This window comes from Zootermopsis nevadensis, unplaced genomic scaffold (genome assembly GCF_977971745.1).
Source record: "Zootermopsis nevadensis isolate Lab colony 2312 unplaced genomic scaffold, Znev_1.0 Znev_ptg000028l, whole genome shotgun sequence".
In the NCBI taxonomy this organism is placed as follows: Eukaryota; Metazoa; Arthropoda; class Insecta; order Blattodea; family Termopsidae; genus Zootermopsis; species Zootermopsis nevadensis.
Window position 1 is genome coordinate 4,649,274 of NW_028259160.1, and position 24,800 is coordinate 4,674,073.

Sequence of the window (24,800 nt, forward strand, 5' to 3'; positions counted from 1 at the left end):
AATTCATTGTAGGGTTTAGTGGGAGTAATTTTGTGAGCACGTTAATGAACATCCGTGTACCATAAATGGTGGAAATGTTCTGCACAGGCAGAATATAGTCTTTGAGGAACGGCCTAAAAATGCATTATGCAATTAATTAAAGACTGTATTCTGGGTTGTAGCACCTTGTAGTCTGGTAAACGTCTACCAGACTACACGGTGCTACAACCCATAAGACAGCCATCTTCTCCTCACCTCTGTAGGAACCTCAAATTCTAATTAACACTGCTTGGTCCTTTAGTTCTATGTTCTATATTCTAAAATCTGATTGATATTCTGGAGACGCTAAGACACGCGATAAAGTGAATTTGACATGGGTCTCAGTCGACTTTCTAATACTTAAAATAAGCTATAAATTAAAACAGAAAACACGTGTTATAGAGATTCATAAGTTTTCATTTTATTCAAAATTTCAATTGAAAATAAATATTAAACAGCATGTCTTTTTCCCTATAATGCTTCATTATAGAAAGCCCTATTCCTAAGCGGGCTCGATTCTACACGTGAAAATAAAACGAGAAATTATTTTCTGAACGCCAACAATTTTATTATACGCGGTATGCCAAGCAACCTGTAGTAACACACGAAAATACCACATCCGTTAAAGAGGCCGAAGACGGCCCGATATTACGGAATTTGAATTTGATGTCGAACTTTGTGCTAATATTATATTTTAACACTTAACATCGCTTTGATATTTTGTATTAAAGTCTAGTTTTTCGCCGATGTTTTGCCTTACGACTAGTGCTTAATTTTCCTATTATACTTCTTTATATTACAAATAAACATAATTACAGTGTTTTTGTAATATACTATTATTTATTTGCTGTGGCATCCCACAACCACATTTCCGTATCGCTGTTAATCCCATAAGATATTAAATTTGTCCAACGCGGATATTCATTGAGCGAGCCGCTTTCGAGGGGCTGATCGCCTCAGTTGGGCGAGGGTTTACTGTACTAATTTTACAGGCCGTTTCTTGTCCAACCCCTAATAGACCAACGGGTATAAAAGGTGAAACAAGCAGTTGCTTACGTATTTGTATTAAACTCCCTAAATTGTGACTTCGCTACCTTTCGAACGAACTCGGAGCCTTCTGGTTACGATCTGTTGTTGGTCTCACACAGAACGATAATCGATAATGTAATTAGAACAGCCGTCTCGACCCTCGTCTCTGCAGCTCGATTAACGAATTGTTTTTAATCCTCTTATGTGTTCTCGTAGAAAGAGGCCGGGAAATTTCTCGGTAACGGATCCTTTGATCTGATTTATGAAATGAAGGTCTTATTTGCAAACGAACTGGACTAAAACAGAGACTAGCTCTTTCTAAGGGACCCAACAGAGTAGGTACCTCTCACCTGAAGACGGAGACAGAACCAGCCTCCGAAACGTCGTGAATTTTAAAAACAGATGTTGGAAAAAGTCCTGACAAATAATTTTAAGTGAGCATCCTGTTCATGGCAAGTTTTATAAACGCAAAATAGGGAACATGTGCTTAACGAAAGAATTCTGGCGCTTTCACTAGGATCTGATATTTGATCTTTGTCAATTGTCTGGAGTTCCCCGACTGGGGACTCCCCATTCAGTCACTTTTTCGCAGAAACGCGTGCTAATTCTTGCGTAAAATGATCGTATTGGTTATTCGATCTTTACAAAAAATACGATCGTGTAGGCAAATTTTAACAAAACTTTCCTGAATTAAATCTCTTGAAAATCCGTTCAGTTGTTTAAATGCGAACAGGCGGACGGACGGACGGACGGACAGACGGACATAGGTGCATTATGCAACTAAATTTGGCAGACTCGCCTAGAAAGGTATCGAAATGCTGTGTAACACTGTCAAGATAATATCTGTTTTGAGCTTAAATTGCACGAAAGGTAAATTAATGTATAATGAGGAAGTATTGGTTCAGTTAAATGAATCTCGTGAAGTATTGAATAGATTTTTAAAAAAATTGGTAGTAGAGGGGGGGTAGACAATCAAACGTAAGGGGAATTTTATGCTTGGTTTACAACTATCAGGTTTAATCAGCACCCTATGAAAAATAACGGAACTTTATACATAACACGTTTTCTAAAATATTACTCATAGCTCAATAGTTGGTAAGCCTGGGTCATATAAATCTAATGAAAATCCAATTTGTATTCATAACATTTGTCATTGTATTTGGTTGTTATTTTAATTTGCGAATTTCTGACATGTGAGTTCAGCACGGGATGAATAAAGCGAAAGATATAATACGTTTATGTAAATATGCGACAAATTAACTACTGGACCACCGTGAAGGTATGAACAGTTGCCAGGAACGCTTGTAAAATAAGTCTTCCTGCACTCTTCTTGTTTGTTGGACTGTAAATTAAATCACTTCCTTCTCGTTGAACTTGCCTTTCTTACCAGCGGGAAAAATTTTAGCTTCTGCAGAGGCTTAATACAGAACAGGAAGTTTAAACACAGTTCCACGTCTTGGTGCTTTACAATATCACAAAATGTCGGTTGACAAATACAGGCAACATCTTCCAGAACTCTGATTTCTTTACCTCGCTGCAACTCGGTGGATGGCTTTGCCTGGATGATGTTAGTTACACATCGTAGGACAAACGCTTTTCGTTATTCACATTGATTTTTCACAAAGATAAAAAAAATTCAGCTGTTTCTATACACAACTAAAGGAGGAATGAAAGGGAAGTTTGATGTATGTGGCTGTATAAAAAGTCCACTGCAGGCCTATCAGTATTTTTGCATACAAATAAACAAATGAAAGCAAGCCCTAAATAATTGTGACGTAAATAAATACGAGTGACAAAACTGAGTAAACTGAAATTGTTCTAATATGTTAATGATAACAGAATTTCTACTAAGAATTTAATGGCTTAGTATCTCAGAATAAACAGTAATATTTCTTTAGAGATTGCGATGTGTTATCTTGGTAGTAGGAACAGAAATTTCATATATCATTTTTATTAGCTTCGTCATTAAAAATTTACACAATTAATAGAATATGTGTGTAGATGGGTATATATTTTGGGTGTTGTTAGAATAAAATGCATGAAATTAACACATAATTGAGAGGTCTTATAGATCTTTTCAGTCGAATGTTTCATTCCCGAAACTGCGTAATGGATACCAACAAATTGAATGTTGAAATATTCGAAAAATTTTGGATGAAATACATTTTCTTTTGAATATGTTTGATACGTACATATAATCGATCTATTTAAAGTTAAAAGACGAGGCATTGTGTAAAATGTCATCAAACAAACATTACTGGAATCTCGAATTGTGTTCGAGGCGCTTACTGGTGTTAATTTTTGCAGATTTTGTTTTACACAGTAAATAAGGTTTTTGCAAATAACGGCGGACAGATGGTAAAATGCTTTTTTGTTCAATTTCTGAAACAATTAGTGATTGTTCTTATATTGAAATAAATCTGAATGATTTGTTAGGTGTGAGGGAATGAATTGTAATATTTTGCGTTGATATTTCCAGACATTGTCAGCAGTTGTCATAACCTCGTCGAACAACCCACAAACTCAGATTTAGTGCGTTTGTAATTTATTCTGCGGAATTACTTTAACATTTCACTACAGTTTAAAAGTATGTGTTATCATTAGTTATTAGTGAATACAGGTAGATGGCATTACATTGTCTGTCAATACAGCGTTATCTCTGCGGCTTCACTAGGCCATGGATATCTGCTAGCAGTTACAATTCCTGTTGCATTACTAGGTGGCGTTACATGTAACGAATATCTGAACAACACCGACATACTTTGTCTATGCCATTTATTAACACCAGTTACTTTTGCAGTACTAAATGGCATTTTCTGAAACAAATTATGTATGCGTGGTTGATGTGCCTTTCGTATGAGACTACTTCTTAATCTTGCCGTATATACGTTCGGGAAAATTTTTCAAATCTGTGACGTCAGAAGAAAGGTAATGTATTGGTTGTAATTCAGACCTACAAGTATTTGACGTTGAGGTGTTCATTGAAATATTTGAATACTGAACATGTCCCTCTGCCATATTTCGTTCTCGTCTCTTTTTAAGTATATAACACACTGTCACCGCTACAACAGCAACAATTAAGCTGACTACGAATGTGCAAATGTATAATACTGTATGTGTGTCATGGCTGTTCTCATTAGGTGGTCTCGAACTTGCGCCAGAAATATTTTCACTGTCTTGCACATTCGTTTTGTCATCATAAATTGCGGCTGCTTCTGTATAATTTACTGGTAATGACGATGGTGTTGTTGATGTTGATTGTGTTCGTGGTAAAGGTGAAGATGTGTGAAAGAATATTTCTGACGTCCCACTGCACTTCAGAAGTGAATATACGTCAGCCGTTCTGTTTTCACACGAAAATGTCTCCTCGTAACACCAAAACCAAGCTGAGAGACGAGGGCAGAAGCACACAAGAGAAGAATTTTCTGGAAGAAATACTACTTTCTCTATTCCGTCATACCTTAACATATTATGCTCCGCAAAACCAAACTTAATCAACTTAGAGATCGCGTTATTCTCTGAGTATAGTTCTTCATGTTTTATATTTTGATGTGAGGTCAAGTTTTTCACAGTAAACACTTCACTTTCTTTTAACTTAAGTTGTTTAAGATATGGTACATTCTCAAAAGAATTTATAAAATATGTTGGTTTTTTACAAATATCTATGTCGACGGTGTTAAGGGAAGAACTAAAAATTGCAGGGTGGACGTATGAAACACTCAACTTATTTCTTGTCATGTCTACCCATGATAGAACATAATTCTTTTCAAATATGTTAGAATTGATTTCCATTAGTTGATTTCCACTAATGTCTAACGTCGTTAGGTTTGTATTGGTTTGGAAGATGCTTGGATGGAGACTCTTTATAAGGTTATTTTGTAGATGCAAATGTCTCAAAGCTTCCAGTGGTTTAAAAACTTCTGGTTCCAAATCTATTATAACATTGTCATTCAAATATATCGACATTAAGAGATTCACATTCACATCAGGGAAGAATTCATTATGGAGGATTCGAATCTGATTAAAAGACAGATTCAGGACCTCCGTGTCTTCGCCAAGGTTAAGTGTTATCTTCGTAAGCGATGCGTTCCGACAGTCGACAGTTCTGGATGAGCGTTTGCAAATATCAGGACCAAGATCCGATGCTGAGAGATGCAAGAATAAGACAGCGAAGAACATCCGCCATATTGTCGTTTTCTCCATCATGCACCTGCAAATGAAATCACATATCACATATTTGTTTACGGTTCATTTAACGACGTTTTCGAATAACTTTAAATTACTGAATTTCTGATTGATAATGATCTGAAAATGGTATAGCGGAAAAACAATCATTGTTTAACAAAAGGTGATGATAGATACAACATGCACCTCTGAAACGTCGGTCAACATCTATCACACTACAGGGCACAGTGTGGCAGAAGGTTGTCACCTTCAGTGTTATTATATTGCAGTTTTCGTTTTATTTTGGACTTTATCAATTGCTAGTTAACATTTTGCTTTGTTTTCTAAAAACACAGCGTTCCGATTGGATAAATCTTCCGCCGGCTTCCGGTAGGTTCAGTATAAGGAAACAAGGGAAGAAGACATCTGCTCTGTTGGATCCCGCAGACTGAGAAATTACCGGACCCCCCCCCCCCCCCCCCCCCCACAACAACTGATTTTGCTGACGACGAAGGAAGGTACGTTGCGTTTTTGTACAATTAACGTTTAAATTGCGGGTGGACAAAGAGTTGGCCTTGTAATCCCGGGATCTCGGGTTCGATTCCCGGCGGTGCCCGAATTTATAACTTGTGTTGGGCAAGGCCGTGGTCTAGTTTTCCTCCGGGGGCTTCCCCGGTTTCTCCGTGGCATCCCAACAATTACACCATTCACACACAGAAGAAGGCAATGGCAAACCACTTCTGGATCATCTGCCAAGAACGTACATGAACAGGTCCCAGTCCGAGGAAAGGATGGAAGGATCCTGTTCATATGGACCTGTCGTCAGACAGAACACTAAATAAATAAAATAATAAATGTCTTGATACACCAGCATTCCATTAGCAGGTTTACATAATTATACGAAATCTTTTTTAAAAAAAAGTTCACTTCATTGTCACTCACTTATTTTAATCCTTATTGCGATACTTCCCCTTCCATGTGCCCTCTTCCTACGCGATGTCTAATTACTAATTTATCAGCCATTGACTTCCTTACTTATCAGTAATGCGAGTCGACACTAAGCGGTCTTTGTTTCATAATCTGTATTATCGTAAACTGTTACAGACATTCGACATGGTTTCCAAGAAATCATAGGAATGTACGCTTCGTTAGGCCTTTGTAACATGGAGTTCAATTAAATGATATTTAAAAATTCGGTTCTTCATCAAAGAAAAAGACATATCCATTACGGTGTCACAACCTAATCTACCCGCAGTGGACATTTTAAAGCCGTGAGCATCTCAAATATCAAATACACTTACGATTATAAAAACTATACTACTTTGAGATTACGTGTGTTGGATTGTAACCTGCATCTAACGGGCAACGGATCGCATCGCTTGGTGAATTTCAACCTGTGTTATAGATCAGTTTGTCGAATGGTTCGCAACCCGAAACCCCTCACAGAGTACGTCAAAGTTATTTGCTGAATGGCTGAATGGGATTGATTGGTTGCATGGACGGACCTGATTAGATGATCGGCCTACTGGATGGAATATGGTAATTTTTGGGGTAACTTGCTGCTTTACTTCTTGCTTAGCTGGTTTGTTGCTTAGTTAGTTATATGCGACTAGTTAGCACGTCAGCTTGAGACTACAGTGTTGAGGTATTTCGATATTATGAAAATCGTTTGTAAGATTTGAGGTTTTCACAGCGGTGAGTATGAATATTTCTGTCTTCTGGGTTATTGTGCTGTGGAGTCTGGTCGATGTTTACCAACGTTTCAGAGGTCATACTGCCTCCATCATCAGGGCGATGAGTATGAAGATTTCTGTCTTCTGGGTTGTTGCGCTGTGGAGTCCGGTCGATGTTTACCAACGTTTCAGACCACACTACACAGCGCAACAACTCAGAAGGCAGAAATATTCAAATTCTTTTGTGCTCTACATGCTACTTCAAAATAAAGGGTGTGGTTTCCGGTCCAGATCACCGGCTGTCCTTACACAGCATTTGTATTATCTTTCTCGGTCATTTCAGACAAATTTCGTTGTTATGTATTAAAGTTGGCCGCTACCACTGTCTCAGAAATCGTTCCAAAATCAGAACCTACCTTTTAACTTGTCTCGTTTCACGCTGTGGATGCTGCGTTTCAGTTGATATATTGTGGTTAAATAAACAAGATGAACAAACAGTCTACGTTAGAATGATACTTCAAATTCATACACTCTTTTGTCTTAATCCAGCGGTCGATGAAATTACGATACAGGTTAAACCCTTCCGTACGTCAGGATGACACTGTTTCATCAAACGGCGCAACGCGTTTCGTATTGCTCCATACTAATGGTACGATTAAGGTTACCTTGGTTACCGATATATTCTTTTATCTCTAGAATTTGTTGTGCTATTATACAGATGTCACTACTTTTATCAATGGCGAATGGTCTTGTCTGCCTATTATTGCGTCAAAAGACAAATGAAACTAGAGAAATGTAAATGAAATGTTTTTACTGTATGTCTAACACAACAGCGGCATATTATTATAATTGTTATTATCTTTAAATTTCCTCAGCTGTGTGGTGCGATCGGAAAGTTTCAAGACTGCGCCTATAAAAACCCGTACACTTATCTCAGGTATTAAATTCATCCATCACCCTCGAAGTAGTTCCCCTGGGAGTGAACACAACGATCCCAGCGCCGCTGCCAAGCCTGGAAGCATCCCTGGAAGTCTTTCTTTGTCAGCCTGTCAAGCACCATCTGCGATTCTGCCTGAATCTCTTCTATCGTCTCAAATCTCCTTCCCTTTAGCTGAATTTTCATCTTTGGGAAGAGGAAGAAGTCACACGGAGCTTAGAAAGGAAGTTGGGGTCGGTTCTTGCAAGATCTTTGAGCTCCTGACAAAGGAGAAGTCGATTCTGCTTCTGGTCCTCAGACAGGATGCGTCGCATGTGGAGTTCTTCCTTTAGAATCAGCTGACAGGTCCCATAGCCTATCCCAACAATGTCGCACAAGTCGTTGATGGTACGACGTCGATCTTCGTGAATGGCCTGCCGAATCTTCGTAACATTTTCGGGCGTTGTGCTCGAAGATGGTCGTCCAGAACGCTCGTCATCATCGACAGAGGTTCGGCCATTTTTAAAACGTGAATGCCACACAAAAGTTTGTGCACGACCCATTGCGGACTCCCCAAATGCTTGCTTTAGCATTTCATAGGTTTTCGTAGCCGTTTTGGCGAGTCTTTGGCAAAATTTGATGCACACGCCATTCCGAAATCGCAGGAGGGTCGGTGTAATGCACTACCAAAACGCCCGTAACTGAGAAACAAATGCTAATTCGATGATGCCGGCTGGCACACTGATTCACTATGAATGTAGGCCGCACCCCCTAGCGGCAGAAGCTCGTACTACATCCGGTTCGCCCTCTATTGACATAGTCTTGAAACTTTCCGATCGCACCTCGTATTTTAATAATAATGTTTTTAGGCGCTACCTGATTTCTAGTCTGCCACTGCTATCATAAGGAATGATGGTACTAAAAATAAATTTATTATTATGTTTAATTAAATATTAGCATGTTTTCTTCTCCGACGTCTGTCTCATCAAGTGGTTAATCGACCAATAAAAGGACTTCCTTTCCTCATTGAAAGATGGCTAGGTATTAGAAAGTTGCTAGATGGGTAGATAGGAAAGATGTTATATTAATTGGTAGCAATCATCGTATTGGTGATGCAGGCTGCAAGTACATCTAAAACGTCGGTAAACCAGATTTCAGGGTGTAACAACCAAGAATACAGACATCTTCATAATTGCCGTCGTGAGAACCTCAAATCTCGCATGGAGCATGTTTTATTATGCTCAACACCAAGATTCTGTGTTCCTTTTGGGCCGCCGTCATGAACAAACGACCATGACATAATTCATCGTGCTCCTTAAGATTTGGTTTTATGGTCACATAGGTAGATACAAGCAGATCATGAAGACGAGAGTTAGATGTTCCTCTTCATGATAATTGATCGTAACAGCGTAAGATTACGTATAAACAGTCTCACCAACTTGCTAATTCGAAAATCAATTTTACTCTCAGTATTCCAAAATGTCCCTCTCAGTTTATTCCCTGCAAAAATTTGTTTCCCCTGCCTCGCATCTCAAAATCTTTGACAATTCACAAGATTGCATCAACAGCTGACTCTACGTAGAAAACACTTAAATATGGTAAAATGTTTAAAAAGATTAATAAGAAGGGAAGTGGTAGTCTGCCTTAGGATTCTACTGCAGAAACTGAGCAATGCCCAGTGTATGGCAGAAACCCTAGAAAACAGAAAAAATTCTTTCAGTCTTCTGAATCAGAGACTCACATGGCAATTTATCCGACACGCCTAGTGACTTGTCTGTTGATGTACGAACTTACCGATACAAAGATGGCTGTCTCTTGCCTCCATCATCAGGGCGATGAATCATCACCCTGATGATTGAGGCAGCAAGGACCTCTGAAACGCTGGTAAACTTCTACCACACCACACGGCGCAACAACCCATAAGACAGCCATCTTCAGACTCACCACCGTGAAAACCTCGAATTCTACTTACCGATACAGTTCCTCACCGGGACGCCTGTAGACTATTCTGTATAGTTTGGTGCATGTAATGTTGTTCCGTCCTTGTTCTAGTATTCATCAGATGCATACAACTGACAGTAGAAATTAGTCTAATGTATTCGTTTCATGTCTAATCTGCGCTGAACTGAGAGACTGGCTGATCTCGCATCAAGCTCCTGGATTTGTTTTGTGACGTAATCGCACTGGTGGCGAGGGGCTTGCCTTCTTCCCTGGCTAGCGGACGCATACTGTAGGTGTGGCCGCCGCGGACTGTTCCAGAAGCCGGTAGAAAGAAATTGCTAGAAGATTAACCTTCCAGATTTCCTGGTATGTAACCTTCGGAAAATGAGCCGGCGAATATGTCTCTAGTGGAAGATTGAGGATTGAGTGAAGAGAGTGTGAGTCATCTAGCGGTGGTGTGGCGCTGAGCGAGAAGAGGATCGGCTGTGTGTGAAGAGCACCGGGTTCGTGGACCGTGGCGGCTGAGAAGCCAGCGTGTGTCCAGTGGGGTGCTACGGGCTGAAGGCCGCGTGTCGAGAGTACCAAGCTCGGGGACGGTGCGTGTGTGTCAAGAGTAGAGACAGAGACCCAGAAACTGTTATAGTAGAGAGTTGCCTGAATGTGCAGAGTCTGTAAACTGATTTATTATAATTAATAAGTTGGGATTGACACAATATCTTTGACGTAGTTGACAAACAATTTAATGTGGCGTTGAATGTCATAAGGTATAGTTTCTGCTAAAGAAGAGGCATTATGTGTACATTCAACAAGATAAGCTAAACCAACAATATCTTGTAAAGTAAATTCAGTTCCGATAAGTATACCATGATGTATACTGTAGTTGATTTCTTGGAAAATACCACGTGATGTGAAAAGAGGAAAGCCATTTTCCCATAATTCAATATATAATAACCCTTTCCAAAATTAGTCTTTGTGCAAAGATACGATGTGGTTCTTGACGGCACCACTAAAAGGCAAAGCGCGACTTGTCTAGAACAATTGTGATTTTGATGGGTTATTTTTATTGCTTCAACACAAAATATTTATTATTAAACTAAATGTTGTTATTTTTTCGTAACATATACAGGGTATACACAAAAGAATGGTGCGGTTTCAAAAGTTAATAACAAAAATATTACTCACCTTACACCTGTATGTTGTGCCCGTGTAAGGTGAGAAATACATTTTGTGTTGACTTTTGAAACCGCGCCATTCTGTTGTGTATACCCTGTATTTGGGAGCGGGGGGGGGGGGTAGTTTTCTTTTTAAGAGCTATGTACCATGAAAACATGGCATCGAAATTATCGTCTTCTCGGTATTGTGAGTCAGGAAGAACTTTCTACCTTAGATTAGAGTAGCTTTGGTTATGGTACTTAATGATAGCATTATATAATAATATCCTGTCATCTACGCCAAAGTTTCTCGAATGGTATCTTCCGTTCAGGCTTTCCAAGCGAAGAATTGTACGCGTTTCGCATCGCTCTCATTCGTGCTATATGCCCCGCCTATCTAACCCTCCTTGATTTTATCACCCTAATAATAACTTTAAAAAGTGTGCAAATTACAGAACTAAAACTTCTTGACGATGGTGAAGAGTCAATTGAATAAAAATTTACTTGGATATTATCCATCGTCTAGTAATAAAACGTAAAAAACGTAAAACGACGTTTCGGAGATGGGGCCGGATATAGGGATTAGCTCTATCTAGTGGGCCCAACTAAGTAGGAACCTGAAGACGGAGATAGAGCCCCATCTCCGAAACGTCGTTTTACGTTTTTTACGTTTTATTACTAGACGATGGATAATATCCAAGTAAATTTTTATTCAAATTACAGAACTGCTTAATACGATTTTTTCATATATTTATTCTTTGCGTTTTTAGGTAACAACACAACACAACACAATTTGTTACGTTACAATCTCGTCCATATGTATATAACTTTGTCAAAATATTGTATTGCAGTGTGGTGACGAGACATGCATGTACTCCTACACCCAGCTCGCTAAATACCATGTAATGGAGTTTCTCTTTATGGTGTTCTTGTTGTTGCCCGGTGAAGTACCACAGCGTTTACCAGCAGCTGGTGTGTTCCATCCATATCCAGTACGTCTTTGTTTTCCTGGAGCTTCCTATTGACGTGTTCTCCAGCAAGTCCGACAGCAGTGGTGTTATCGAAATTCATTTGGAATTTTGGGAACAAAACATCTAGACCGACCAATGTATTTCCCATCTGGCAGTCAAGTAAGCAAGAAGGTAACTGCGAACCCATGACTTTGAGCGCACAGAAGTTGAAAATGGGTTGTGCTCACGAGTCGAACGCTTCAACTGCGTGCGCTAAGCTGAAGGTCATGTACAAACTTACAGCAATTTGCATACATTGGTTTCTGTACGACATGTTTTTACTTCATAAGCGTTGTGAGCGAAGCAGATTTGTCAAGGAAATCCATGATCTGCGTCATCGACGTATCGAAGATGATTGTCTTCCGTTCAGTAACTGCTGGAAGTGTTCAGTTCTGAGTAGACTGCCGAAGTTTCAGTCCTTTTTCTGTCTCTCTGTCTCCGTACGCGTTTCACTATGTACACACCAATCACTAAGATGATAATACATCCCGGTACTGAAGCGTACAATAACGTTTTTCTGATTGTTTTCCAGCTAACTGGATGACGAAATAACCAAAATGCTCTGTTTCTTCTGCCCTTATCTGATATATTGTTTTTATGCTGATCTTCTAGAGTATCGTTCACATGATAGCTCTGAATGTCGCATTCCAAAAACTTGTATTTTTCTGAGTTTGTCGTAATCTTTGGACAAGGTGTTGGTGATTGTTCGTTACACCAGAACCAGAGGTTTTGATTTTCGCAATAACATAAAATGTCCTCGCCTGTCAAAGACACGACATTCAAATCTTCTCCAATTGTCATGTTATAAATCAGTCCATAACTCAGACTGTATAAACGACGAAACAGTTTCAATTTAAGGTACATAATTTCATTCACATCCAGTCCAAGAATGTCTTGGAATGATGTAAATTCATGGAGACTTAGAACTGCTTTATTCTTTGGCCCCGTCATCCTCAGAACTGGAATATTTTGAAAAGCTCTGATAGATGGTCTTGGTGCATCACAAAACTCGATGTCTAAGACGTTAAGTGAACTGTTAAGAAGTGTCTTCCATTTTACAGGCATGGCTAGAGGGTTACCTTTGATGTTCACCCAAGAAAGAATGTGATTGCTGATGAATGTGTTTGGTTCAAAATTAATAATATTATTTCCACTGATGTCTAATATTAACAGATCGGGATTGTACTTGAAAAGCCATGGCTGGATATGCCGTAGTCTGTTGTCTTGCAGATGTAAATATTTTAGATTTGTCAAGAACTGAAACAAACTGTCATTAATTTCAACAATTTTGTTGTTATTTAAGTAGAGAAGAAGAAGTTTTTTCGTCTGATGAAAGACATACGGTTCTAATTGTGAGATATTATTGTTGTTCAGGAAGATGGTCTTGAGGTGTGTCAGATTAACGAAGTCTTTATTCCTTAAGCAAGAAATTATGTTGAAGGAAATGTCGATGGCTGTCGTGTTGCTCGTCACGTTGGCAGGAACTGATGTCAGCGAGGCGTTTCTGCAGTTTGTATTGTCTCTGTGGCAGTTGCAACCCAAAGGGCATGTTGTTACTGTAGCAAGTTGAAGCAAAAGGATCCATATGATCACCCAGCTCGCATGAACCTTGATCATAATACGTCTGAAGATAAGAAACATAACAAGTAACTATCAACAATAATTTCTTCGAAGTGCTTAAATACTCCTAAAGTTCTGGACGTAATTTAACTCTGTAGAAAAATCTACCTTGAGAAGGCGGTAGTCGTTTAGCTGGTCAACAATATTATAAGCATGAATTATGGCATAGACTTTTTTAAATTTTTTTTATATGTTTACATATGTTTTGTATTGTAACAGATATCTCAGAATGCTTATCGGAAGTAGGAACAGATATTTTTAATATTGTATATGTAGCATTGCATTTCATTTAACGCCGTTTATTGCAAAAATCGTGCTAAAATATTTTTATTATATTTTTGTATGTGTTCTTTTTCATACTAGAGCAGGGCGCTCCTTTCGGAGCTCCTAGGGGGGTTGGTCAAGTTTGTAAAACGCAACCAAACTTGGTTAGTCCCAAAGTGGAGTTAGTTTAGTGTCTCATTCAAGTGTTTTAACCCCTGAGTAAGAAACTAAACTAACCCCCCCCCCCCCGAATGGGGGATTTAAACACTTGACCAACCCCCCCGAAGGGGGTTGGTTGCGTTTTAAAATCTTGAGTAAGACACTAAACTAACACCCGTGTATAAACAAATATAAGGTGATATTGTTGATGACGTCATTTTTTGTCGACAACGATGGCTAATCCTTTCGGAGACCTTCCTGTAATCTGATGTTTTAGTTCTTTACGTCGCTTTTCAGAGGACAACTGTTCTTGGTTAGTCAACTATCTACTTCCAACCCCACCCTTGCAAATCTTCGTCTGTTTTTCTACGTGTGTTGTTAATATGGTCTCGTTTAACAATGTTAGTCTTCTTTCGCTTATCCTTATTTGTTAAATAGATCTGATGTCTTAGTTCTTTACATCGATGTTCAGAGGCCAACTGTTCTTGGTCAGACAACTTTCTACGTCCAATCCCACCCTTGCAAATCTTCGTCTGTTTTTCTACATGTGTAGTTAATATGGTCTCGTTTATCAATGTAAGTCTTCTTTCGCTTTTCTTTATTTCTTAAATATGTCTGATGTTGTAGTTCTTTACGTCGCTGTTCAGAGGCCAACTGTTCTTGGACAGTCAACTTTTTACGTCCAGCCCCACCCCTGCAAATCTTCGTCTTAAAATCGATCATAAAGTCAGTTTTCATAATAGTTTTCGTAATCGTAATATATCGAATGGGTATCAGTTTACCTTGTTGGAGTTGGTACTTCAAATACTTGTTAACGTCTTCTTTCACTTTTCTGATGTTTTAGGCCAACTGTCAGTCAATATTCAAGAATGCTAAGTGCTTCTTCTGGAGCAGTGATGATGCGACTGGCTTGATATTTTTTGATTTCTTTGTTGTGAAGCGTTATATTTGTTTACTCGACATTGTTGTGTTCAACAACAATGCCGTGTAAACAAATATTTGTTGACATTGTTGATGACGTCATTTTTTGACGACAAATTGGTTGACGACAACGAGGAATCACAAATTTTTATAGTAAAAAAAAGATAACAATGGACATGCCGAGAAACTGAATGTAAAACTTGTTTTAAAATGTTCATGTTCATTCGTTTGAGCTTCGTCGTGTTGTAGCAGTGGAAAAAATGTTCTGATGTCTCGGAGGAACATACTGCCTCCATCTTAAAGGTTTTTCCTATCGTGTACTAAGCACCGCCCGACTGCAGCTCTACATGTAGTGTACATAGAAATAAAGAATCTGTCATCCGAATCGTTCGAAACATTTTCCACTACCACGTAGCGTCGGAATCCACGAATTCTGCACATGGACCTCTGTGAAATCTCGAAATCTTAAGTGACACTGATTTATTTTGTTGCTGGCCCGAGATTTGTTAGATTCCATTCTTGGCAGGGGCTGCAGGCATGCTTCTTATCATGGAACTTAAAGAAACCTTCTCCATAAAAACATTTAAGGACAGTAGAAATTTTATAGCTTTCAGGTGCTCAGAATATGTTTCACAAAATTGTAATTTGGACAGATGTATTTAAAAATAGATTTAACTGTTTTATTTTGTAAGATTGTTATTGCTCTGCCAAATCAAACATTGAAATATCACAAATGTTCGACTTTTTCCGTTTTCAAACACAAAACATGTCTTATCCAAGACCGTTCTTGCGTTCCTACAAAATGTTTAACAGAAGATAATTGAACATGTTACTATAGACAGTGGCTATGTATTTTAAAGTGATTGTGGACAAAGTTACAGTTAGATTTTTTGACATAATCTTTGTAGTGTGAATAATTATTTTATTTCATCTTTACACTCTGTTTACTCCGTGTTCAATATTTCATGTAAAATAGTTTAGCGATATATTAAAGCGTCACTTCACATTAATTTATAGAACATGAATTGCTTTTTACTTACCTCGGTTCAACTTAAATATACCTTAGAATATAATGGCACTCTTGAATTTGTAGTAAAAGTATTTAAACATTCACTGCTTCTATTTTCTTATAAACAAGACACGTTTTCAGCTGTTCGTCTTAGTTACTAACATGTTTGTATCAGTGACACAATGATCAGACGTTTATTAATCCCGTGCTCAGGTGAAACAGATAACGATTTCTATTACGCACAATGCATAGCTGTCATATCTTCGCTGCAGCATTGCCAGAATTCCATGATAAGATAGTGGTATACACTACGGTTTCAGTATTAACACAAAACACAGCCTTGGACCAAGTATGATGTGGTACTAAGCACGGTATTTTATGTGCCGAGATCTTTGAAGTTTGATTCCATGATAGCACAATACATTTTGAAGATTTCTGTCCTCTGGGTTGTTGCGCTGTGTAGTCTGGTCGATGTTAACCAACGTTTCAGAGGTCATACTGTCTCCGTCATCAGGGCGATTCTTAGTATGAAGATTTCTGTCCTCTGGGTTGTTGAGCTGTGTAGTCTGGTCGATGTTTACCAACGTTTCAGAGGTCATACTGCCTCCGTCATCAGGGCTGTGAATTAATCGCCCTGATGACCTCTGAAACGTTGGTAAACATCGACCAGACTACACAGCGCAATAACCCAGAAGACGGATATCTTCATACTCACCGCTGTGAGAACCTCAAATCATATGATAAATTTTATTTACTGAGTCCAGTCCCGTTCTTGGACTCACCTAGACTCCTATACAATGGGCATTACAATCGTTCTCCCGTATGAAAGCGGCCAGAGCTTGAAGCTGATTATCCGCTCCCGCACTACACAGATGTAACTATTGATGCGAAAAACGAGATATTTCTTTAGAGACTCTGGTCTATGCTGCTCTAAATAGTCTTGTAGTTTGTTATCATGGAGCAGAATAGTCACGACTTTGGAAACGAAATTAAAAGTATTAGGAAAGTATAAGTTTGTCGTCGCTGCAACGTAGAAGTCCTCACTGAAATGAAAGCTAGAATCCAGACAGTTCTAGATTTTCTCTCTTATCTCTCTCTCTCACACACACAACCCCCCCCCCCCCTTCCGCCAACAAGACGGATGACTCACAGCCCTCAGTTTCTGCCCTTCAGGTTCATTAAATGAAATAATTAAAATATTACACATTTACTTACAATTTTATTCTGTACGCATCTCTAAAGGATGTATTTGTGTAGTTAATTGTTATTAAACTAACTTAAATTGTTGTGCTTATTCACCCTCAAAATCACTTTTATGATCTATGATATGAATTACCCGTAACGAACTGCCTTTTCAACATGGGCGTCAGAACCTCCGTTTAGTCGCACTTTATAGTAAGGACGGGTCTCGAAGACTCGCTGTAGTTGAAAAATGAAAGTGTGATTTATAAACTCGTCCGGTGCCTACCTATCAAGAAAAATAATTTGATACACGAATAAGCCAGAGCTATAGAGAACACATTATATAGAAATTCTCGATTATCTATAACTGATATGTGAAGTTTAGAAGTGAGTATGAATGGGAGATATAATACGAGATCAGCAAAGACACAAGAGTTATGAATCTTTGTTGAACAGGGGAGGGGTCAATTACTTTTGCTGTGTAAATTCTACACTGGCGACTTCCCGAAGATAAGAAAGAAAAGTAACATAAAGCAAGATTAATAACAATCAGCGCCATAAAATCTTCTCGGGGTGTTCCCAGCTTAGGTTCGGAGCGGCAGTATATTTATTTTCGGAGCCCTTCTTTGCCACCATCATGAGGAAATTAATTGCGACGACTAAATAAATAAGAACCTTCCTGAAGAGAATCGGATTCAGTGTGTGTCGGTACCAGGTTCAATCTGCCTTCTGAGGGAAACTGCAGCCAGAACGACATTCACTGACGATGGAGGAAAAGAAAAGCAGTCACGTGACAGGTATATAAGGAATTCTATTCAGTACACAAGTATATAACCCACGAAAATAAATAAAGCTTAGCCTACTTCCGTGTAAATAACGCACAAGATAAAATGGAAGGGTGGAGCATAACGATTACTTTGGAAAGAGTACCGTCTTTTGAAATATGTGCGAAATTCAGCGCAGTCAGTTCTGTTATGTGCTCCAGGCTTCGAGACAAAATGTCATCAGCTGAATAAATGGGTGTAAAATAGAGGTAATTTATAGAATTTAATGCATCAAAGACTTCTTGCATGACGTGTTGTCAGTATCATGAATGACTGTTGGTATGTATCGAAAAAATTATAAGTACTATCCTGTTACAGCAGCTTTAGGTATAAAATTCATAAAATCTTTTGCTATAACACGCGCAGAAAAAGAGATTTGGTCCATGTTTCCATTTCAAATCATTGGTCTTGCTTCAGAATTAGCACAGATGAACACGAAAACAATTGAGCGCTGATTTTTACTAGCTGGACAGGGCACTCGAAGATAGATGTCTATAATAATAATAACATCAAAGTGAAGGCGGAAATAATTTTAAATGAAAAAGCTCAAAGTGAATATAATTTTAAAATCAGACTATAAATTATGGATGTCGGTTTGATTTTCCTGTATAGGAAATTGGGTGGCTTCCAGTATCTTGTCTGGACGTATCACCCGCACTGATAATATAACCCAGGTCGTTCACCCGTTAAGAATTGAAGTGTCACAGCCTGTGGTCTTACGTTTTGTTATATCTGTATAGTGTTTTAAACTGAAGATTTTTCATCTGCGGATGGCAGTGTGTGCTGTTTTATATTTTTAATACGTATTTTTATCTTTAAGAAAACGGTATATTTTTTTTTGTCTGATTGTGTTTAAGCCCCCCCTGCTCTCGGTAGTGTCGAAATACCTTTACGTAAAGCTCCTCCATTATGTAGAAATTTGCCTTTGTGAAGTTTCATATTACACTCACCAAACAGTGATTCCATGCATTAGGTTAGGTTATACGATAATTTAGCTCTCTAGTGTCGCCGAACGACGACTGTCACGTTTTCGATGCTTCTGTGCATTTCCTGGCTTGTGCCCTCGTGAGCCAATCAGCTTCAGAGAGTTTCTTCAAGCTTGAATCATGCGCCATTTGTACATAAACCTGTCTCTCCGTCTGTAGGGCACTTGGTCTACCAATACCAAAACTGCATGCACCCCTGATAACGGAGACAAAGAATGTCTCCGAAACGTTGGACTACGTCTCCATTTTGACGCTGCTTGTCGCCTGAGAGGATTTTGTTAAACAAAAGAACGTAGGTGAATAGATGATAATAGAACATCAGTAGGATGATGATTGGCAAGGAGACACCGATGCGCTGGAAGAAATGTTCTGTTGTCGAAAATGGTGGGAAAATGCTGAAAGTGCAGTTCAGTTTTCATGACGTAATTATTCTCGCCCGGAATAAATACAAACTAACACTGGACGGGCAAGTGACAGACTTCGGTCGTTAAAGACATGAACTTCTTGCACCGGACTTACGACAGCGTTCGAGAGAACTCTGGTAGCTAGGCATTATTATAGTTATATCGTATTCGTAGGTACTTTAACGACGCTGTTTCAACTGCGTCCAGTGAGGCAGGGTGATGACAATAAATGTTGGAAATTTGTGGTAGCGACGTTACTCTCTTGGCATTAGCCTGCTGTAGGGGTACTCAAACTTTTTCAGACCGAAGGCCAAATTCACACTTGCGTATCATCTAGTTAGCCGAAAGGTTGTCAATGAAGGGAAATTGTTTAAACTTTGCGAAAATTATTTAAAACAATACTATTAATTTGCTATTGAAAATAGGTCGACATTTTACACAGTAATCAGTCATTAGATATTTGACACCTGCTGTTTGATTAATCTTTCAGTTTAACCGCTAACTTCGTGTATATTGCCCCGATTCATATGCACCGGTCGAAGTATTCATAAATAAGCTCTTGATTTGACGTTGTTCATTAAGGTGAAAAGTTGCTAGCGGGGATAGTTGCTTTCAAATACCCTACGGACGACAATAATAATGCGTGTTTCATGATACTAGGGAAATGTTCTTCATCAAACAATGTGAAACAGTGGAGACATTATAAAAGATTGTCGGGTCGCACAAAAAGGAACCGAAGGCCGCAGATTGACGACTACTGACCTAGGAAAACTGAGATAATCTACTAAAAATATCATAGTAACCGGTAAATCGATCGGGATTTTTATCCAAGCGTCATGGCCACTCCAGTTTTCTTGCGCATTAAATATTCGTTTGGTTACAACGTTGATGTTATTGTAATTAGTAAACTTATGTAAACAACACACCGAGTACATGGCGTGATCTGTAGTCTTGAGACACACAAATTCATTGCATTTCAATAGCTTATTTGAATATGGTCGAATATGATCAAGATCTCAGTATAGTGAAATCACAGTCGTATAAAGTATTAATAGAAATAAATATCTCTTCGCCTTTATAGTTTTAGATGCCCCCCTCTACATTTCTGATAGTCGGAATAAAATTGGGCGAAGATGCTAAAGAGAGTGTAGGAAAATTCGTAATGAATTATTTATTGTAATCTGTTCTGAAGTGAAGATTTCCGTCTTCTGGGTTGTTACCCTGTCTGGTCGATGTTTACCAACGTTTCAGAGGTCATACTGCCTCCGTCATCAGGGCGATTCTTAGTATGAAGATTTCTGTCTTCACACTCGCAGCTGTGAAAACCTCAAGTCTTACAAGTTCTGAAGTGTTTTTGTATTATTTATAGGTATGATGGGATACTATCAACTTGTTCTAATGACCTGGTTGGTTACTCTGGTGACATCTCACAGAGATTCCTGTAACGACCGTGCCAGTAATGGCGTCAAACTCAACCTCACAGCGTCGTCATTAACAGAGTTGCCGGCAAATATGAATGGAAATATATCCAAACTTGTTGCGTGCCACAATAAATTATCTGTTCTAGCCAACACCACCTTCAGTTCTACAGGAAAACTTCAAGCAATCATACTTAGATATAATGAGATCCATAAGTTGGAAACCGGAACATTTAGGTATCTTAACGAGCTTCAGGAACTTGATTTGGGCTACAATCTTATTGAGTATGTGGACGAAAATCTGTTTAAATACAGCCGTCTCTATAAGCTTAACTTGGAACATAATTCCATTAGCTATTTTAGTCCGAACATGTTGAAATATGCCAATGATTTTTGGAAACTTACAATCGGACATAATAACATCAGTGAAGTCCATGCATACACATTTTTAAATACTTCTATAATGGAAATAGATATTTCGAGAAATGTCATAAATGTAATAGATCATAAGGTGTTTCAGAATAATGGAAAAATAAGTAAACTGGATATGAGCAGTAATGTGATTTCGGAACTTCATTGCGATATCTTAAAGTCAGCACACGTTCTGAGGCATTTGAACATAAGCCACAATAAAATTATATCTCTTGATGTTAACCTATTTAGTAACAACATTTATCTGGAGATACTAGACTTAAGTAACAATGCTATAGAACATATTAAACCAACAACTTTCAAAAACAACAGTGGACTAGATATTTTGGACATGAGTAACAACAAACTTTTCTCATTACATAAAGATATATTCTTATACAATGTTGGCATTACATCAATAGATATCAGCTGTAACAATATAGGTTACATTCATCCTGATACTTTTAAAGAGAACAAGGAGCTTTCAGTATTGAACATGAGGGAAAACAAGTTAGGAATTAAGGACGAACAAATCTTCTTTCACAACAGTAAACTTCAGATGATTGACTTAAGTAGGAACATAATTGCAACCATTAATCCAAAGACTTTCGTGGGAAATACTGAAATTCGACATCTGAACATGAGTGCCAACATTATCACAGAACTTATCCCAGGTACTTTTGACAATAACAGAAATCTTATCGATGTTGATATCAGCTATAATATGATAACCGATTTGGACCATAAAATATTTTCAGTGATTCCAGTTAAAATCTTAAACCTTCGTGGAAACAAACTGTCAATAAAAGAGAAATACGTGCCATTCTTGAACGCATCTATTTTGGAGAAACTTGACTTGGGTTCTTGTGGAATCACCACATTACCACCCAAAACATTCCAAGGTATGTTGAATCTGAAGGAACTCGCGCTGGATAACAATCACTTGAAACTCCCAGTCCGTTCTGGCCCAGAAAACAACGTATTCAGAAATCTGCATCAGTTGTCAAAACTGGATCTCTCTAGAAATAACATAACAGTAATGAGTTCTAGTTTATTAAATGACACGAATAATTTGAAATTATTGAATTTATCTTTTAATCCTGTAATATGCAACGGCTGTAGAACTGAAGATATTGGGATTTGGTGTAGTACAAGAAGTGTTCAGTGTGTTGCAAGATGTAATTATGAGGAAGGAACTGTGACATCTGTGAGCTGCATGAATTCCGCATCTAAAAACAAGAGCATGTCGCATAGAGTTGCAAAAGTAAGTGTGCGAAATATTCAGCATCGTAACTCACAATCACAGGTCGTCAATAAGAAAGAGCTGGGTGAAAGTAAAACTGACGTGAGGGGACAAGTCATTTCTGTTGCGGCGTTTGTATCTCTGGGGGTGTGCTGTGCCCTTATTTTAACTGGATCTGTGCTGGCGGTCATCATTACAAGAAGACGACGAAGGCGGGAGAGAAGTCGTCATTACCTGGACTAATGCCTAATTAATGAATTTTAAACAATGGCCGCGCGGGCTTTGGGCGATCGGTTCTTGGGGCCGTCGGTTCGAATCCCGCTCAAGGCATGGATGTAGGCCATACGACGAGCTGATTACTTGTACGTGCAAGCAGTCACACCAAATGTCTAAATAGATTAAGACGTCGAGGTCCTTCAAGGACTGTAGAGCGCAAATAAATCTGTACGTCTAACCTCTCACTCTGAGTTCTTAAGTACCTTCTGCCAAAGAGGTTTTGATGAAAAAGTCAAGAAACCAAATCGTAGCGTAATCAATTTATTTAAATTTAACTGAACTGCAATAATTGTTCACTTTTGGCCCCGGAGACCTTCTAACTCAGTTTTGTCGTGTTTTTACTCTGCATTTTCAAGCAGGTGCCGTGGTAATAAATCAGGCCACGACCTTTTTAGACTTCTTATCAGACACGTCAAAGTGTTGTCAGAGTATGGTGCAGTGAGAGAAATTATCTTCATTTAGGGATGGAAAGTACGCTGCATTGCCATGCTATTTATCCCATTTGTGTTTCATGTCGTCAAAAGTTTCTTTTTGTATCTTGTTTCTACGTGTGTATGTGAATGTGAATAGTGTATGCTGCTATCATGTGATTCATTTGTAATAAAATCCTATTTCAATGATAAAATTGTCTTCTAATATTAGTCTTGTGATTATGAGAGTGTTGCAATGGGTAAACAGTTTTGTGACAATGGTTGTTTAGTCATTAAACATAATTATTGTGAAGATTTCTGTCTTCTGGGTTGTTGCGCCTTGTAGTATGGTAGATGTTTACCATCGCCCTGATGACGGAGGCAGTATGACCTCTGAAACGTCGGTTAACATCGACCAGACTACACGGCGCAACAACCCAGAAGACAGAAATCTTCATACTCACCGCTGTGAAAACCTCAAATCATACATAATTGTTGTGTTGGACATTACCCATTATCTGGGATAGGATTGTTTCATATACACGAAGTTTTGAGATTTTCGCGAAATTTGAATATTTTTACAGTAAAAGAGCGAAGAATAAAGTGATAACAAATAACCAAGGGGTGAAAATAAAATTAATTCTTGAAACGTCGTGTATGTTAATTTCGTATTAGACATTTTACTTCTTAAGCATAATTTTTGTGTAAGACATTTGCAGTAGATATTTTACAGTTTACTGTTTCATTTTTTTTTTATAAAATAACTTCCTTAAATTACATTAACCTTTGATACTCCTTTCAACCGCAAATTCTCTATGCGTTCGCAACGAATGCGCCTAATGTGAAAATGTATTTGTTAACTTGGCTGTGTGTGCGTGTGTCCATCTGTCCGCTTGTAACAACTCAAAAACCACTGAAAGAATATCCATGATTTTTTTGTCAACATCTCCCAAACTTGTTAATCCAGGTGTTAGCCAGTTAGAGCAGATTTCAATAATGTCGGCATTATTCAACATGACCTATGCAGTATTTTGAATTTGGCAGTCAACGTTGTGTTTCTTTTGCAACTTTTTGCGAAGGAATGGGAGCGGATCATAAAATTATCTTGTTTCACACGAAGTCCGCTAGTTGTCGAAAGGAAATATGCCGAGTAGCCTCTACGAACTCAAGCATGAAGTGAAAATTATTTTCAAGGTCAGAAAAAAGAATTGTATGGTGCTTTCACACACGAAATGTTTCAGCTTTCGCTGACGTGTCTTGTTGTTTCTGAGGTTATCAATTACCTAAATTTGAAACTGAAAGGAAACTTCATTGCCAACTCAGCTTTCACGTAGAAAATTCGGCTTTAGAAGAACTGAATCAAACTGGAAGCTTTTCATTGTTCTCTCATCTCGGATATTCGTTCTCTGTGATTCTACCTTTTGAAATAGTGTCAGTGATGTCAAGAGTTATCGGGGGCCGGTTTCCTTTGCGTGGGCAGGATGTTTGGCTTTAGACTAGCCGGGTGATGTCTTCAACAGGTCTACGCATCTGTCTGGGAACTCCCCACGCCAGAATTATTTAGGAGTCCTGCTTCTTATTCGGGAGGTCCCATGTTCAAATCTCGGGTCGGAGACCTTGTATTCTGTTTTCGTGGTATTATTTTCATATTGGCAATTTGCCTGGTCAGTCAGTACCTTCAAAATGGCGAAGGGAGTAGAAGATTAAAATTTAACTGACAATCAAATCGAATATAAATTTCGAATATGTTTTGTTGTCTGAAGAATCTGAG

General features: G+C 38.5%; 4 protein-coding genes across 9 annotated transcripts in view; 2 read left to right on the plus strand and 2 right to left on the minus strand.

Moving 5' to 3' along the window:
- LOC110836395 (serine-enriched protein) overlaps positions 1 to 24,800 on the plus strand; it is a 201,857-nt gene that overhangs the window by 99,796 nt on the left and 77,261 nt on the right. The gene's annotated exons all lie outside the window — the stretch shown is intronic.
- On the minus strand, positions 3,576 to 10,023 carry LOC110827593 (uncharacterized). 2 transcript variants are annotated; one of them, XM_022059365.2, is made up of 2 exons: positions 9,773 to 10,023; positions 3,576 to 5,257 (listed from the first exon to the last, which is right to left on the minus strand). In XM_022059365.2, exon 2 carries the CDS (start codon positions 5,251 to 5,253, stop codon positions 3,910 to 3,912), a length of 1,344 nt encoding a protein of 447 aa, XP_021915057.1. In that variant the 5' UTR covers positions 5,254 to 5,257; positions 9,773 to 10,023; the 3' UTR covers positions 3,576 to 3,909. The 2 variants fall into 2 exon arrangements, with proteins under 2 accessions (XP_021915057.1, XP_021915055.1); XM_022059363.2 differs by lacking the exon at positions 9,773 to 10,023 and adding an exon at positions 7,301 to 7,641.
- On the minus strand, positions 11,626 to 16,083 carry LOC110827607 (uncharacterized). Of its 2 annotated transcripts, none has more exons than XM_087357030.1 (2): positions 15,907 to 16,083; positions 11,626 to 13,526 (listed from the first exon to the last, which is right to left on the minus strand). In XM_087357030.1, the coding sequence occupies exon 2, from the start codon at positions 13,517 to 13,519 to the stop codon at positions 12,269 to 12,271; it is 1,251 nt and encodes a 416-aa protein (XP_087213156.1). In that variant the 5' UTR covers positions 13,520 to 13,526; positions 15,907 to 16,083; the 3' UTR covers positions 11,626 to 12,268. The 2 variants fall into 2 exon arrangements, with proteins under 2 accessions (XP_087213156.1, XP_087213157.1); XM_087357031.1 differs by lacking the exon at positions 15,907 to 16,083 and adding an exon at positions 14,728 to 15,818.
- Positions 17,974 to 23,244, plus strand: LOC110836394 (uncharacterized). Its single transcript, XM_022077532.2, has 2 exons — positions 17,974 to 18,090; positions 20,641 to 23,244. Exon 2 carries the CDS (start codon positions 20,643 to 20,645, stop codon positions 22,584 to 22,586), a length of 1,944 nt encoding a protein of 647 aa, XP_021933224.2. The 5' UTR covers positions 17,974 to 18,090; positions 20,641 to 20,642; the 3' UTR covers positions 22,587 to 23,244.

Coding starts and splice junctions, on each gene's coding strand:
- LOC110827593 (XM_022059365.2), bottom strand. CDS start 5,253: ATGATGGAGAAAACGACAATATGGCGGATGTTCTTCGCTGTCTTATTC.
- LOC110827607 (XM_087357030.1), bottom strand. CDS start 13,519: ATGATCAAGGTTCATGCGAGCTGGGTGATCATATGGATCCTTTTGCTT.
- LOC110836394 (XM_022077532.2), top strand. CDS start 20,643: ATGATGGGATACTATCAACTTGTTCTAATGACCTGGTTGGTTACTCTG.